The 12,447-nt window shown below is 36.0% G+C and overlaps 1 protein-coding gene across 4 annotated transcripts in view; it reads left to right on the top strand.

The window, feature by feature from the left end:
• Window positions 1–12,447, top strand: part of rg (rugose) — a 126,531-nt gene that overhangs the window by 8,796 nt on the left and 105,288 nt on the right. For all 4 annotated transcript variants that reach the window (XM_011301440.1, XM_011301443.1, XM_011301444.1 and 1 more), the window contains exons 9-16: window positions 2,480–2,620; window positions 2,700–2,845; window positions 3,427–3,640; window positions 4,987–5,209; window positions 5,829–6,571; window positions 7,584–9,993; window positions 10,610–10,929; window positions 11,415–11,594. In XM_011301440.1, coding sequence (XP_011299742.1) covers window positions 2,480–2,620; window positions 2,700–2,845; window positions 3,427–3,640; window positions 4,987–5,209; window positions 5,829–6,571; window positions 7,584–9,993; window positions 10,610–10,929; window positions 11,415–11,594 — 4,377 coding nt within the window. The remainder of the gene's footprint in view (window positions 1–2,479; window positions 2,621–2,699; window positions 2,846–3,426; window positions 3,641–4,986; window positions 5,210–5,828; window positions 6,572–7,583; window positions 9,994–10,609; window positions 10,930–11,414; window positions 11,595–12,447) is intronic.

Below are 12,447 nucleotides of genomic sequence, written 5' to 3'. Positions count from 1 at the left end.
ATTCTCATGCTCCCCTGATACTTTTTTGAAAATTTCAAATTTTTCAAATTTCAGTGAATACCTCCTCGATTTTCATGCTCCCCTGATACTTTTTTTAAAATTTTGAATTTTCAAATTTCAGTGAATACCTCCTCAATTTTCTTGTTCCCCTGATACCTTTCCAAAAATTTCGAATTTTCACATTTGAGGGAATGCTTCCTCAATGGTCATGCTCTCCTGACACTTTTTCAAAAATTTAGAATTTTCAAATTTCAGTGAATACCTCCTCGATTCTCATGGTCCCCTGATACTTTTTTGAAAATTTCGAATTTTCACATTTGAGGGAATGCTTCCTCAATTGTCATGCTCTCCTGACACTTTTTCAAAAATTTGGAATTTTCAAATTTCAGTGAATACCTCCCCGATTTTCATGCTCCCCTGATACTTTTTTGGAAATTTCGAATTTTTCAATTTCAGTGAATACCTGCTCGATTTTCATGCTCCTCTGATACTTTTCGAAAAATTTCAAAATTTCAAAATTCAGTGAATACCTCTTCCATTTTTACGCTCCTCTGATACTTTTTTGAAAATTTTTCATTTTTCAATTTCAGTGAATACCAATTGCGTAACACATAAAATAAAATTCACCCAGTTAACTGGTCCCTCTGACAGCGGGACTGCTACTGAGGCAGTTACCGCAGTACTACGATGCCGCTGGGGTCACTCAAACCCCTAGAACTGAGCCTCTACTTCAGTCAACCCTCTTTGCAAGTACCGATGAGCGAGAGGTTGCTAATAAAGTAAACGCCTGTACCGACATGGTTTTTGCTGTGGTTTCCCATGTCACTCCTATGTTCCATAGGAAAGTGAATACGGTACAGTGTAGAATCCACAGCCGCATGCATAGGGTGAGATAGGGCCAATTAGCCAGAACAGGGTAGAAAGGGCGGGAATATATATATATATATATATACATATATATAAATTGTGTTGCAGGTCGAGATATGGACCGATAACATTTGACATTCCATTTTGATTCTATGTTGTTATTGACTACTAAATGGATTTTTTTGTCTCATTATACATTTTTTTATAAACACGTTACATTTTTTGGAATCAATATCTCGATCTGCCACCCTTAAAAGACTTTTTCTCATTTTTCTTACTACTTGTTTACAATAATTGGAGTGATTTCCGCAACATAATTTGAAATCTAAATTTAGAAATACGTTGCACTAATAAGGTGAAATATGGATTTTGAGTATAAACTTGATGTATATTGCTAAACAGCCTCTAAAATATGGTAATGCTATGAATTTGTAGTGTTGTTGTGTCATTACTTGTGTGGTGAGTAATTATGAAAGAAATTATCGAACAACTTGCGACGATATATTTTTTCGGATTTTCCTGCGTGATCACGCGATACATACAAAATATTCTCTTTTAATTCCATTACTTTGAATCAAATTGAATCGTTATTCTTTCCAAACGGAAAATAGCCGCGGAAGCAATGAAATTCCAATGTAATTTTGTTGTATTCCATTTGTTTTGTGGCATACTCTGTGATTTTTATCTCTCTCGGTGGTACTCAAATTTAACACGCAGTAAAGACAAATTACATTTCCATCCTGAATTTCTTGGAATGAAGAGAACTCAATTCTCACTGGAATTCTTAAAAAGCAATAAAACATGTTGAACATGTGTCCATAAAACAGACATTTTGTAAGAGCTGCCATCAAACGAAATTTCTTTGCTGTTTGTATCATCTCCTTTATGAAGACTTTTCCCTTGTATTTTCTATGTAAAAATGACTTCCACATCAGAAGAGACACTTCCCTTTGTCTCCTCAGTACTATTTGGAATATGCATACATGATTGTTTCTTCCCATTGCAATAATTTATAACATTCATGGTTGGACATGAATATTGATATCAATATTCTCTACTCTCCATTCCACCGGAAAACCTTCTTCACATTCAATATTTCAGTGAGCAATTGATTTCAAAATATTTTCAAGGCAATTTTATTAATGAATTCGATGACTTAACTGGTTAGAGATGTTTGAATGATCTGTATCATATTGTAAGAGATATTTGAATATCTATAAACAATTTATGCAAACAAATTCGATTCGTTTACGCATAACTTATACAATTTTATTATCAAATCAATAAATGGTTGCAAAAGAATTGTGATGAGGCTTCTTCAAAGATTCTTCTTAACTCTCTCATTAACCACTTATTTCTGCGCTGAATAGGTAATCAATTATATTGATCGAAGCTAGCTTGATTTTTTAGACGTAGTATTGAATATTGAGGGAAACTTGGTGCATATCTAAAAAATTAACGGAGGAATTTCATGAGAACAGTTAGATGGACTGATAAGGTATTGAACGCCTTGAGTAAACTATTTCTGAATAGAATACTCGAGCGATTTAAAGTGATTCATTTACATAAAACTTCATTTGTTGAGGTTAAAAAGTTGATTAATCCTTTATAGGTATTGTACGATGGCAAACTATCGAATGCTATCGTTTTCATGTATAATCCAGTGGCCACGGACTCCCAATTGTGTCTCCAAAGTGCACCAAAAGGCAATGTATCTTACTTCGTTCACACGCCTCACGCTCTTATGCTCCAGGTAATTTAACGAAACAAAAATGTCTTCAACAAAAGCAAAATGAATACGACAATAATTAAATTTCCCATTTTTCTCGCAGGACGTCAAAGCAGTTATTACACATTCCATACATAGCACACTGAATTCCATCGGAGGAATTCAGGTGTTATTTCCGTTATTTTCACAATTGGACATGCCTTATGATTGTATAGCACCCAACGACATCAAGCGAGATCCTACCCTATGGTAAAATAAATTTTATTAGTTATTTTCGAATAATGCAGGACGTAGCGAATGTATTAAATTATTTCAAGATATTGATAACTATTTTCTTCATTACTATATTCAATAAATTTTTATTCCAACGCAATGAGAGATTATTAAACAAAACAACAAAAAATTATTAAACAAGTTAGGAATGGCTTTCGAGTGGTTGTTTGTCATCTTTAAAATTCGAAATTAACAAAAATATAGAAACGGATATAGAAATATATATAATATAGAAACAAAAAAACTGGAGGTCTACTCGTTGCATTTCTCCCATTTATTCTCAGCAAATTTATTTATCACAATTTTCTAATTACTTTCCCGATTATCACTGTGTTTAATAATCTGACAATCAAATAGTTCCCGCATTGCCAATATTGCATCGACGACTGAAACTAAGTACTACAATTATTGATTTGAAGGCACTCTGACCCTTGATGCCCTTGTTACTCTGTAAACATAGAAGATAAGAAGTGTGAATATTCAACGAAATTTTCACGACACCCTCAATTTCTTCTCGCCGTATGAATTTAGTAAATGTAAATATGGCTCTTTCTCAGTTCGAAACTTTTGGGATTCATCTGTGACCTCGTAGAAACTTCACAGACAGTGCAGCAGCATATGGTACAAAATCGAGGCTTCCTAGTCATCAGTTTTATGCTCCAACGAGCAAGCAGAGAGCATCTAACCACCGAAGTTCTTGCATCCTTTTTGGAACTCACTAAGCACCTTGTCACCTGCCTCAGTGCTAACAGTGATTTACTATTAAAACAGGTATATTGAGATTCAATTCGTTATCGATTCATCTATATCATTCACTATCTGCTGACACCCCAGATTCTCTTGAACCAATGGAAAATAAAAATGGAGCAATATTTTTTACTAGTTCTCGGTGTGATTTTTTATTAACGAAAAATCGGGCATGTCCTTTCTCTGATGAATTTTGCACCATTTTTTTAGCATTTTTTTTTCAAATTCACAATCTACTGGTTTATGTGACTGCCACAGTGTTATTTTATTCAATTTTATTGCGATTGGATGTCGGCCAAATATGGAATTTTTATGGCCACATCAAAGAGAGAATAAAAAAATAGCAGCATGCAAGGGAGATATGGAACAATGAGCTTTCGAGACCTTGGACCGCATGTAATCTATCGACTTTCTCAAGCTTTCACAGTTTTTCTACATTATTGCACAATATTTTCATCAATGATTCATGTATTCGTCATATGTCTCTTCTCAAAATCATTTATCTATCACTTGCAAGACGAAAAAACATTCAAACATTAGCCATTTACATTAGAAAATTATTTCGATGCGGAGTAATTCAAATTAATCGCATGTTCTTATTCCCCACTTCATAATTCAAATCTCATATCAAATGTCAAGTGAACCAAAAAATATTATCTAAGTACCAAAGTAATCAAAAATTAATCACTCGTAATTGATTAAAAATCTCGCGAATCATCGGGACTCGTCGATTTTTTCATTTTTTTTCTATTCTCAAAACGTATATATCAGAATAATTGACGTGCTTATTTAATTTTCCAATTGTATTATCATGCATTGCAATGAAAAAATCAGCTACAATTACCAGTATTATCGGGCAATTGTAACGTAATTATAATTCCGTTGGAAGTTATGACATTTTGGAATTACAAAGAGGTATGCGATATTTCATGCTAAAATCGCTCAACAGTGTAATAAATTCATAATCACCGAGTCTATTATAAATCACTTGAAATATTGAACCACTTCTCCACTGATTTACTCGCATCAATAATGCAGGGCAAAATGGCCCTACAGATAACACAATTACAATTCAGCAATTTCCCGAATTCACCTCAATTAAATATCCCACTGGAAATTTCACAATTGCATGCGTTTAACATTTAAAATTATTGTTTCGACTACATTAATATCATTGATATCAGTGCAATGTCATCAGTTTTTACGCAAAATTTTGCGAAAATATTTCTCTCATTTTGAAACACTGAGTTTAATTTTAAAAAATAAGAGAAACAAAGCCTGAGGAAAAAGTCGACTAGATTCGGCGTGTCCGAAGAACAGGCAGATCCATGCTGATGCAGTTGTTTTATTTTTCTTTTTTAACGTGGCAGCTGTTGGACCATGTACTGTTTAATCCAGCTCTATGGATTTACACACCAGCTCCAGTGCAAACACGTCTTTATTCATACTTGGCTACGGAGTTTCTCAGCGATACTCAGATTTATTCAAACGTCAGGCGTGTATCAACGGTTCTGCAAACAGTTCATACGCTCAAGTATTACTATTGGGTGGCAAATCCACGAGCTAAAAGTGGAATTACACCGAAGGGAATGGGTGAGAAGTTTTCATTAAAATTCATATAAATGAAGATCTCAGCATTCATTCATTAATTGCATATTCCAATTCTATTCAAATGGATAGCAGTCCATTGTGAATTTTCATTTTATTTAAAAATTAGAACTTTTCATCTGCCGCATTTAATTCGATGGAGAATTAAGCTAATTAGTGGATGGTATTGAATTCAATTGATGAAAGAATACCGAAGGGAAATCTGAAGGCATTTTACTAATTAATTGATTGATTATGTCATTATCCGAATGGAGAATAATTGAGAATGAAATTTTTTTAATATCTGTTTCTATGGAACAATTACATCTCTCTGGAGAGTTTTAGAGTCAAGATCATCATATTAATAACAATTTAAGTTATAGTCATTAGCCTCTATGCCTCAATTACTGGCAATAACAAGTGTATTTCAACTTTGAAAATACATTAAAAAATAATTGGTTTATGTTAAGAGATTAATGAGGGTTTATTGGGCGATTTAAAAAATTTTTTGTTATCAGAAAAATGCATTTACTGTTTGCAATGAGTGATAATAATAATGATATAATGTAGAGAAGACGAAACCAACAGCGGACTTATCGGATCTCAACAAAATTTACCTTCACAGATGGGCCACGACCGCAGCAGAAGGACATCCTGACAATTCGCTCGTACATTCTTCTTTTCCTAAAGCAGCTGATAATGATTGGCAACGGTGTGAAGGACGATGAGCTGCAGAGCATCCTGAATTACCTGACGACAATGCACGAGGATGAGAATCTTCACGACGTTCTGCAGATGCTCATTTCGCTGATGTCAGAGCATCCTTCCTCAATGGTACCAGCATTCGATGCCAAACAGGGAGTTCGCACCATTTTCAAGCTCATGGCTGCTGAAAGCCAACTGATAAGACTCCAAGCACTCAAACTCCTGGGATTTTTCTTGAGTCGTAGCACACACAAGCGCAAATACGATGTCATGAGTCCCCACAACCTCTATACTCTTCTATCAGAGCGTCTCTTACTGAACGAAGAGACTCTACTTCTCCCAACGTATAATGTTCTCTATGAGATCATGACTGAACACATAAGCCAGCATATTCTCTACACGAGACATCCAGAGCCAGAGTCCCACTATCGATTGGAAAATCCCATGATCCTCAAAGTCGTTGCCACACTGATAAGACAATCCAAGCAAACGGAACAGCTGTTGGACGTTAAGAAGTTGTTTCTATCGGATATGACACTTCTCTGTAATAATAATCGAGAAAATCGTCGGACAGTCCTGCAAATGTCCGTCTGGCAGGAGTGGCTCATTGCAATGGCTTATATTCATCCCAAGAATACCGAGGAACAGAAAATATCAGATATGGTTCGTAATTTTTTATTTTCTCTACCCTACCCTAATGTCAGATAATCCATCTATTACAGGGTTTTATTAATATCTTTCAAAGTATGGAAAGAAGGATGTAAGGAAGTCTCTGTGAGCTTACAGGGCTTTTGTGTCTGAGAAAATTGAAAACTAAAGAACGGCTTTAATCAAAATTTCGGTGAAAGTATATTAGAGCTACTTCCATTTCCAACTTATTCCGTTCTATACTTTTTATTATTTTGTGCTATATCCTAAATAGTATACTAAATAGACATTCTTATTATCCGAACTGAGTGGCTATTAATGAATTAAACCTCTTTGAGTCATCTCACTTATTTTGGTGGATATTGATGTGGGTGTAAGGGCACCCCCTATTCCGCTTTCCTTCAAAAAGCAGTTAATCCATAATTAATAAAATAATATTATGAGGTATTTTCGAAAATTCAACGCGTGGCGGAGGTTTTTTTTAAAAAAAGGTTCAAGCCTCACCAGCACTTAACATGACTCAGGGTTCGCGATGAACCCTAAAGGTCGACTTACTCCCTCCAGGTATCTCCATATACCTAACTGAGAGCGACTCAATTTTTATTCTTCCCTTCGTTTTTAATAGTTTTAATATGAGTAATAACTCCGGAACATTGAATTACATGAAGTGCTCCATCATACTATTACCAACATTTCTTTATTTGAAAGGGTCCAACGCACTCTTTACGATGTCATTGGAATTTTTCAATTCCATCGATTTGATCAAGTTTTCAATAATAACATGTAGAGCTTCACCTATCACTTTCTGAAAAATAGTTATTACTTTTGTTATTCTCGCAAATATTCATGTAGGTAATTGATTTTATGGTTCAATGAAACAACGGAAAAATGGAAATTATTGAAAAAATGTGGAATATTGAATATTTTAATCAACAACATCAAACTGATTAGATTCAGTTACATACAGGGTAGTTACAGCTAGGAACTAGTTACAATAAAATATCACGAAAAATGAATCTTTTTGCAGGTATACTCCCTGTTCCGAATGCTCCTTCACCACGCAATCAAGCACGAATACGGTGGCTGGCGAGTGTGGGTGGACACTCTAGCAATTGTCCACTCGAAAGTTTCCTACGAGGAATTTAAACTGCAATTTGCCCAAATGTACGAGCATTACGAGCGTCAGCGTTCCGATAATATAACAGATCCCGAGGTGAGACAACAGAGACCAATCAGCACAATTTCAGGATGGGATCAGCAGCATACCGGAAACAATGGTTACAGCAGACCCTCGGCATGGACAGTTCAGCAATCCCAAGATGTCCAAAGTATCGAGAGAAATTACAAAGATTACGATGGAATCGAGGCTAATGATAGACTCGAGGAATCATGCAGCTGTGACTTAAATTCCATTGACAATACCGAGAGCGATGGTAGCCCATCTATTGTCAAGTCACGAAGTGATAATCTAGCATTGCCATCGAGTGAAGCTGTGTCATTGGACTCGAGATTGAGTGAAAAGCTAGAAGCACCACCAGTTGTTGAGAATCATGTTGAAACACCGACCATCCACGAGGAAGTTAATAGCGAGGCCCTTTCGTTACCAACCACCCACGAAACTAGTGAAGTTGTATCGATTGAGAGCTCTAGTGAGCTTTACAGTGAAGTGCACAAAGTTGAGAGTTCAAGCATTGATTCAGTGGGACAGGAGGGTGACAAGAACGGGGAAATTAACAGGCATGAGCACGTGGACAATGTTATCGTTGATGTCGTCGAGAAAGATGGGGAAGCAGTGACAGTTGATACGACTGTTGCAAATGAAACGATCGATGAAATTAAGGACAACAATATTGAGGTAAACCCAAATGCAATTGCTGATGAGCAAACGGTTCTTGAGGATGCAGCAAAGCAATCGGCAGAGATCGAAAAAACGGCGGAAATAGTCGGCGAAAAGAATGAGACAACCGATACAAATGATAACGACAAGATTACATCGCAAACTGAAAAGATTGAGTTTGAAGCAGATGAGACTGCAGTGCTCCCAGAGATTATAACTTCTAAGATGGACATTACTCTGCAGAACGGAACTGGTGAGATAACATCTAATGAATCAGTGGAGGAGAAAGCAATTCCAGAGACTGAAGAAACAGCTCCAATCGAGGATAAACCTTCAACTGATCAAAAGGAGGAGGCGGAATTACTTGGTAAAGAGCCCGAGCCAGAATCTAGGGATGAAAAGATGCCAGAAGTAGAGAATCCACTCGAAGACAGCGTACAGAAAACAGAAGACTCATCAGTGGTGATGCAATCCGCTGAACCAATAGAATCCACAGAACTAGAGGAGAACATTGAAGATGAGGTGAATCCAGTAGAATTAGCAAACATTCCACATAACAAAGAGGAGAAAGAGGTGATGAATTCTGAAAGCCCTCAGTCTGCTGAATCTCAAACAACTCCTGAGCCTCCGAAGACTCCGAAGACTATTGAGTCTGAGGTTAAAGAGGTCGACAAACAGAATGGTGAGAGTAATGAGATAAAGGAAAACCTACTAAAAGTTAATGAAGTTAATGGTGTGGGAATTGAGGATGAGCTGAAGAATCAAACAGATGATGAGAATGTGAATATTGATTCATCTGACGTCTCTGCGACTGATGCTGTTAATGCTGTCAAGGCTGATGGTACATCTGATGAGGTTAATGCAACTGTTGAAGGTAATGATGATGTCGAGAAGAAAGACGAGGTTGTTAATGATGTGAAAGTAATGGATGGAGGATCGGTGGAGAGTAAAGTCGATATGCCGAATAATAATGACAAAAATGATACTGTTAAAAGTATAAATTGCTCAACTAGCGTAGATGATTGCACCGATGTTACAACTGGAGAGATTGAAGCTGAGGTTGATACATTAAAATTGGTAGAGAGTAGTATTGTCAATGGTGAGTGCAAAGCTGATGGTGATGTACTTGATAATGATGAGAACAGTTCTGAGAATGACACGAGAGAGCCGTCCAATATTTCTACTAGTATAAGTGATAATCCAGATACATCAGTGCGTACTGACGAGGTAGAAGTAAATGATAGTGTTACTAATAGTATTGATGTTCAAAAAACTGTAGATAACACGACGCAAGTGCCAAATAAGACCCAAATACCAACAATATCAACGGTCTGTGATGAAACTAAAAATATACATGATGGTGTGCCTCAAAACATTAGTCGTAATGGAGATGAATTGGACAATCCACTGGTTAATGATACGAGTTGTAAGAATGGACAGCATGATGTACATCGTAGAGCGAGTTTACCCAATGTTGGAACTGATAATTGTGGTGAGGGAGATGGAGAGACGCAGTTGCCGGTTCCCAGGAAAAATTCTTCACCCCAGAAAAGACCAAGGAGTGCCTCAACTTCCACACAGGTGGATCCAAATCATTTTGGTACGTTTTCTCTATCGAGATTTATAGTTCAGGACTCAAGGAGTCAAAAATAAAAGTTAGATATTGTGCGCCTTGGGCCAAAGCTCCATCTGCTAATTTAGCAAGCGGTTTTTAGGCAGAGTTTACTTTTAAAAAAGTCTTATACAATAATTATTTATAAAGCAATGATAGGATTTGTGAGAGTCAAATTCTGGGTCAAATTTTCCGACTAATTAAAGAAGGTGGTGATAGAACCTCTTTGCGGAATTTCAGGCTGTTATTACGATAACCGAATAAATAATCAACTATGAATTCGAAGTGACTTATCCAAAATTTCTCACTGCTTCGCTTCTCGATTTTTCTTGTCTAATTCATGAACAAACATTCAGTCATCTGAAAGATTCATTAAGAGAGAATATGAAAAATTTGTTGGAGAATTTTCGAGCTGTAGACAGTGAAGTGAGGAGATTTGCAATTCAAAGAAGTGCTTCTGCATGGCAAATTTAAGAGATAGCTGAAGAATATTTGAAATTCTCTTTCAGTTGAATCCTCTGTCACCAGAAAACGAGGATTTAAAGGGCCATAATTGACTTGAGTATTTGACTTCCATCTTCTAATGAGTGAAATTTTATTTCAGAGTCAAAACGATCAAAACCGGGAAATCCGTCGACGAGACCAATGTTCAGTCCAGGCCCCAGCAGACCTCCGTTCAGAATACCAGAGTTCAAGTGGTCGTACATACACCAGAGATTGCTCTCTGATGTATTATTCTCCCTGGAGACTGACATTCAAGTTTGGAGAAGTCACTCAACGAAATCAGTCCTGGACTTTGTTAATAGCAGTGAGAATGCTATTTTCGTCGTCAACACTGTTCACCTGATTTCACAACTCGCGGATAATTTGATCATTGCTTGTGGAGGGCTACTGCCACTTTTGGCATCCGCAACTTCACCAAACGTAAGTTAATCACAGGTCACTAGTAGCAAAACTGCTAACAAATTGGACGTTAATTAATCAGCGGTGAAAGCGAATGAGTCTAGTATTAATTTCTACAATAATTGACAAAAGCTCAGGGGAATAAAGTTTTGAATAAAAATGAATTGAATGAATCCTGAAGATAGTAAAAAAAAATAAGAAAATGGAGAAAGAATTATATCTTCAAAATGAGCTGTCAAAATCTTAAATAATAAAAAACTAGCGATACGCTAAGATCATCTGAAAAATTATATATATTGCGATGACATTGATCTCCTAATTAAAGTAGAATATTTGGGGACAGGCCCAGAATTCAAATATTTGCAAAGTACGAATTTTGAGCAATCTTTCTCATAAATTGAGATAACGGTTATTACTATTATTTCTGTAATAATCATTTGATCTTGCGTAATTTCCAGTATGTAATTTATTAATCTTAATTGTAAATTTTGAACTATTTCTTTCAGAGCGAATTGGATGTCATTGAACCAACTCAGGGTATGCCCATAGAAGTAGCGGTGTCTTTCCTCCAAAGGCTAGTGAATATGGCTGATGTACTTATATTCGCAAGTTCCTTAAATTTCGGCGAATTGGAGGCTGAGAAAAACATGTCTAGTGGTGGAATTCTCCGACAATGTCTTCGTCTGGTTTGTATTTACCCGTAGACCCTAGCAAACAGTCATTGGTATTTATCATATGATGTCACGTCAGTGCACAAGACAGTTTATACATAATCAAATAGCCGCCTTAATAGCAAAGGCGCGTAAGTGCCTTTTTTTTCATATGAGAGTATATTTTTTTCCTCTTGAAACAGTGTTTTTACCTCTGTAGAGTATTTTTCTACTAGAATTTTTGAATTTGGAATAAAAATTCAACTCTCAATGCTCAACATTAAGTTAATAATTCCACCGAAAGGGTGTATCATCACTTTTGGAATTCGTTGGGAAATTTGAACCCAAAGGAAGAACCAGATTTAATCAGAAAAAATGGCCCTCAAACAATCCCATTCACGTTTTCCCGATTTTTTTTGAAGTAGAGGTTTATAAATTGTTATAAAAACTTATAGACAACCTTTCGACTCGAACTCTCTAGAAAATCCAGTCCAAATTGAGAGAAAATTGACGTCAGGAAATTATGCTTTTGAAGTATATGAAATATGACGGTTAATCTTATATACTCTGCTCATGAGAATATACATACGATTTTTCCATTCAACATAATAAAAATATTACTCTCAAAAATTTATGTTTAGATGTTTGAAAATTATCTGAAATACGACTTCTTGGTCTAAATTTCCTGAGAGAACCTAAGAAAAAGGATTCGTTAAGTTATATTTAGATCATTTAGAATGATTGGAAACGTCGAGATTTTTGATTTCCCGAAAAAGATTGATGCCCTTTTGAGTTGATACTACTTCGAATATCCCAGCGAATTAAAAAATATAGTAATATAACCTTTTGGTGGAAGGCATCAAAATTTTTCATCAACAATTTCGGAATT

This window comes from Fopius arisanus, unplaced genomic scaffold, assembly GCF_000806365.1.
Source record: "Fopius arisanus strain USDA-PBARC FA_bdor unplaced genomic scaffold, ASM80636v1 scaffold00022, whole genome shotgun sequence".
NCBI classification, from domain to species: Eukaryota; Metazoa; Arthropoda; class Insecta; order Hymenoptera; family Braconidae; genus Fopius; species Fopius arisanus.
This window is presented reverse-complemented; position numbering and strand designations above follow the sequence as displayed.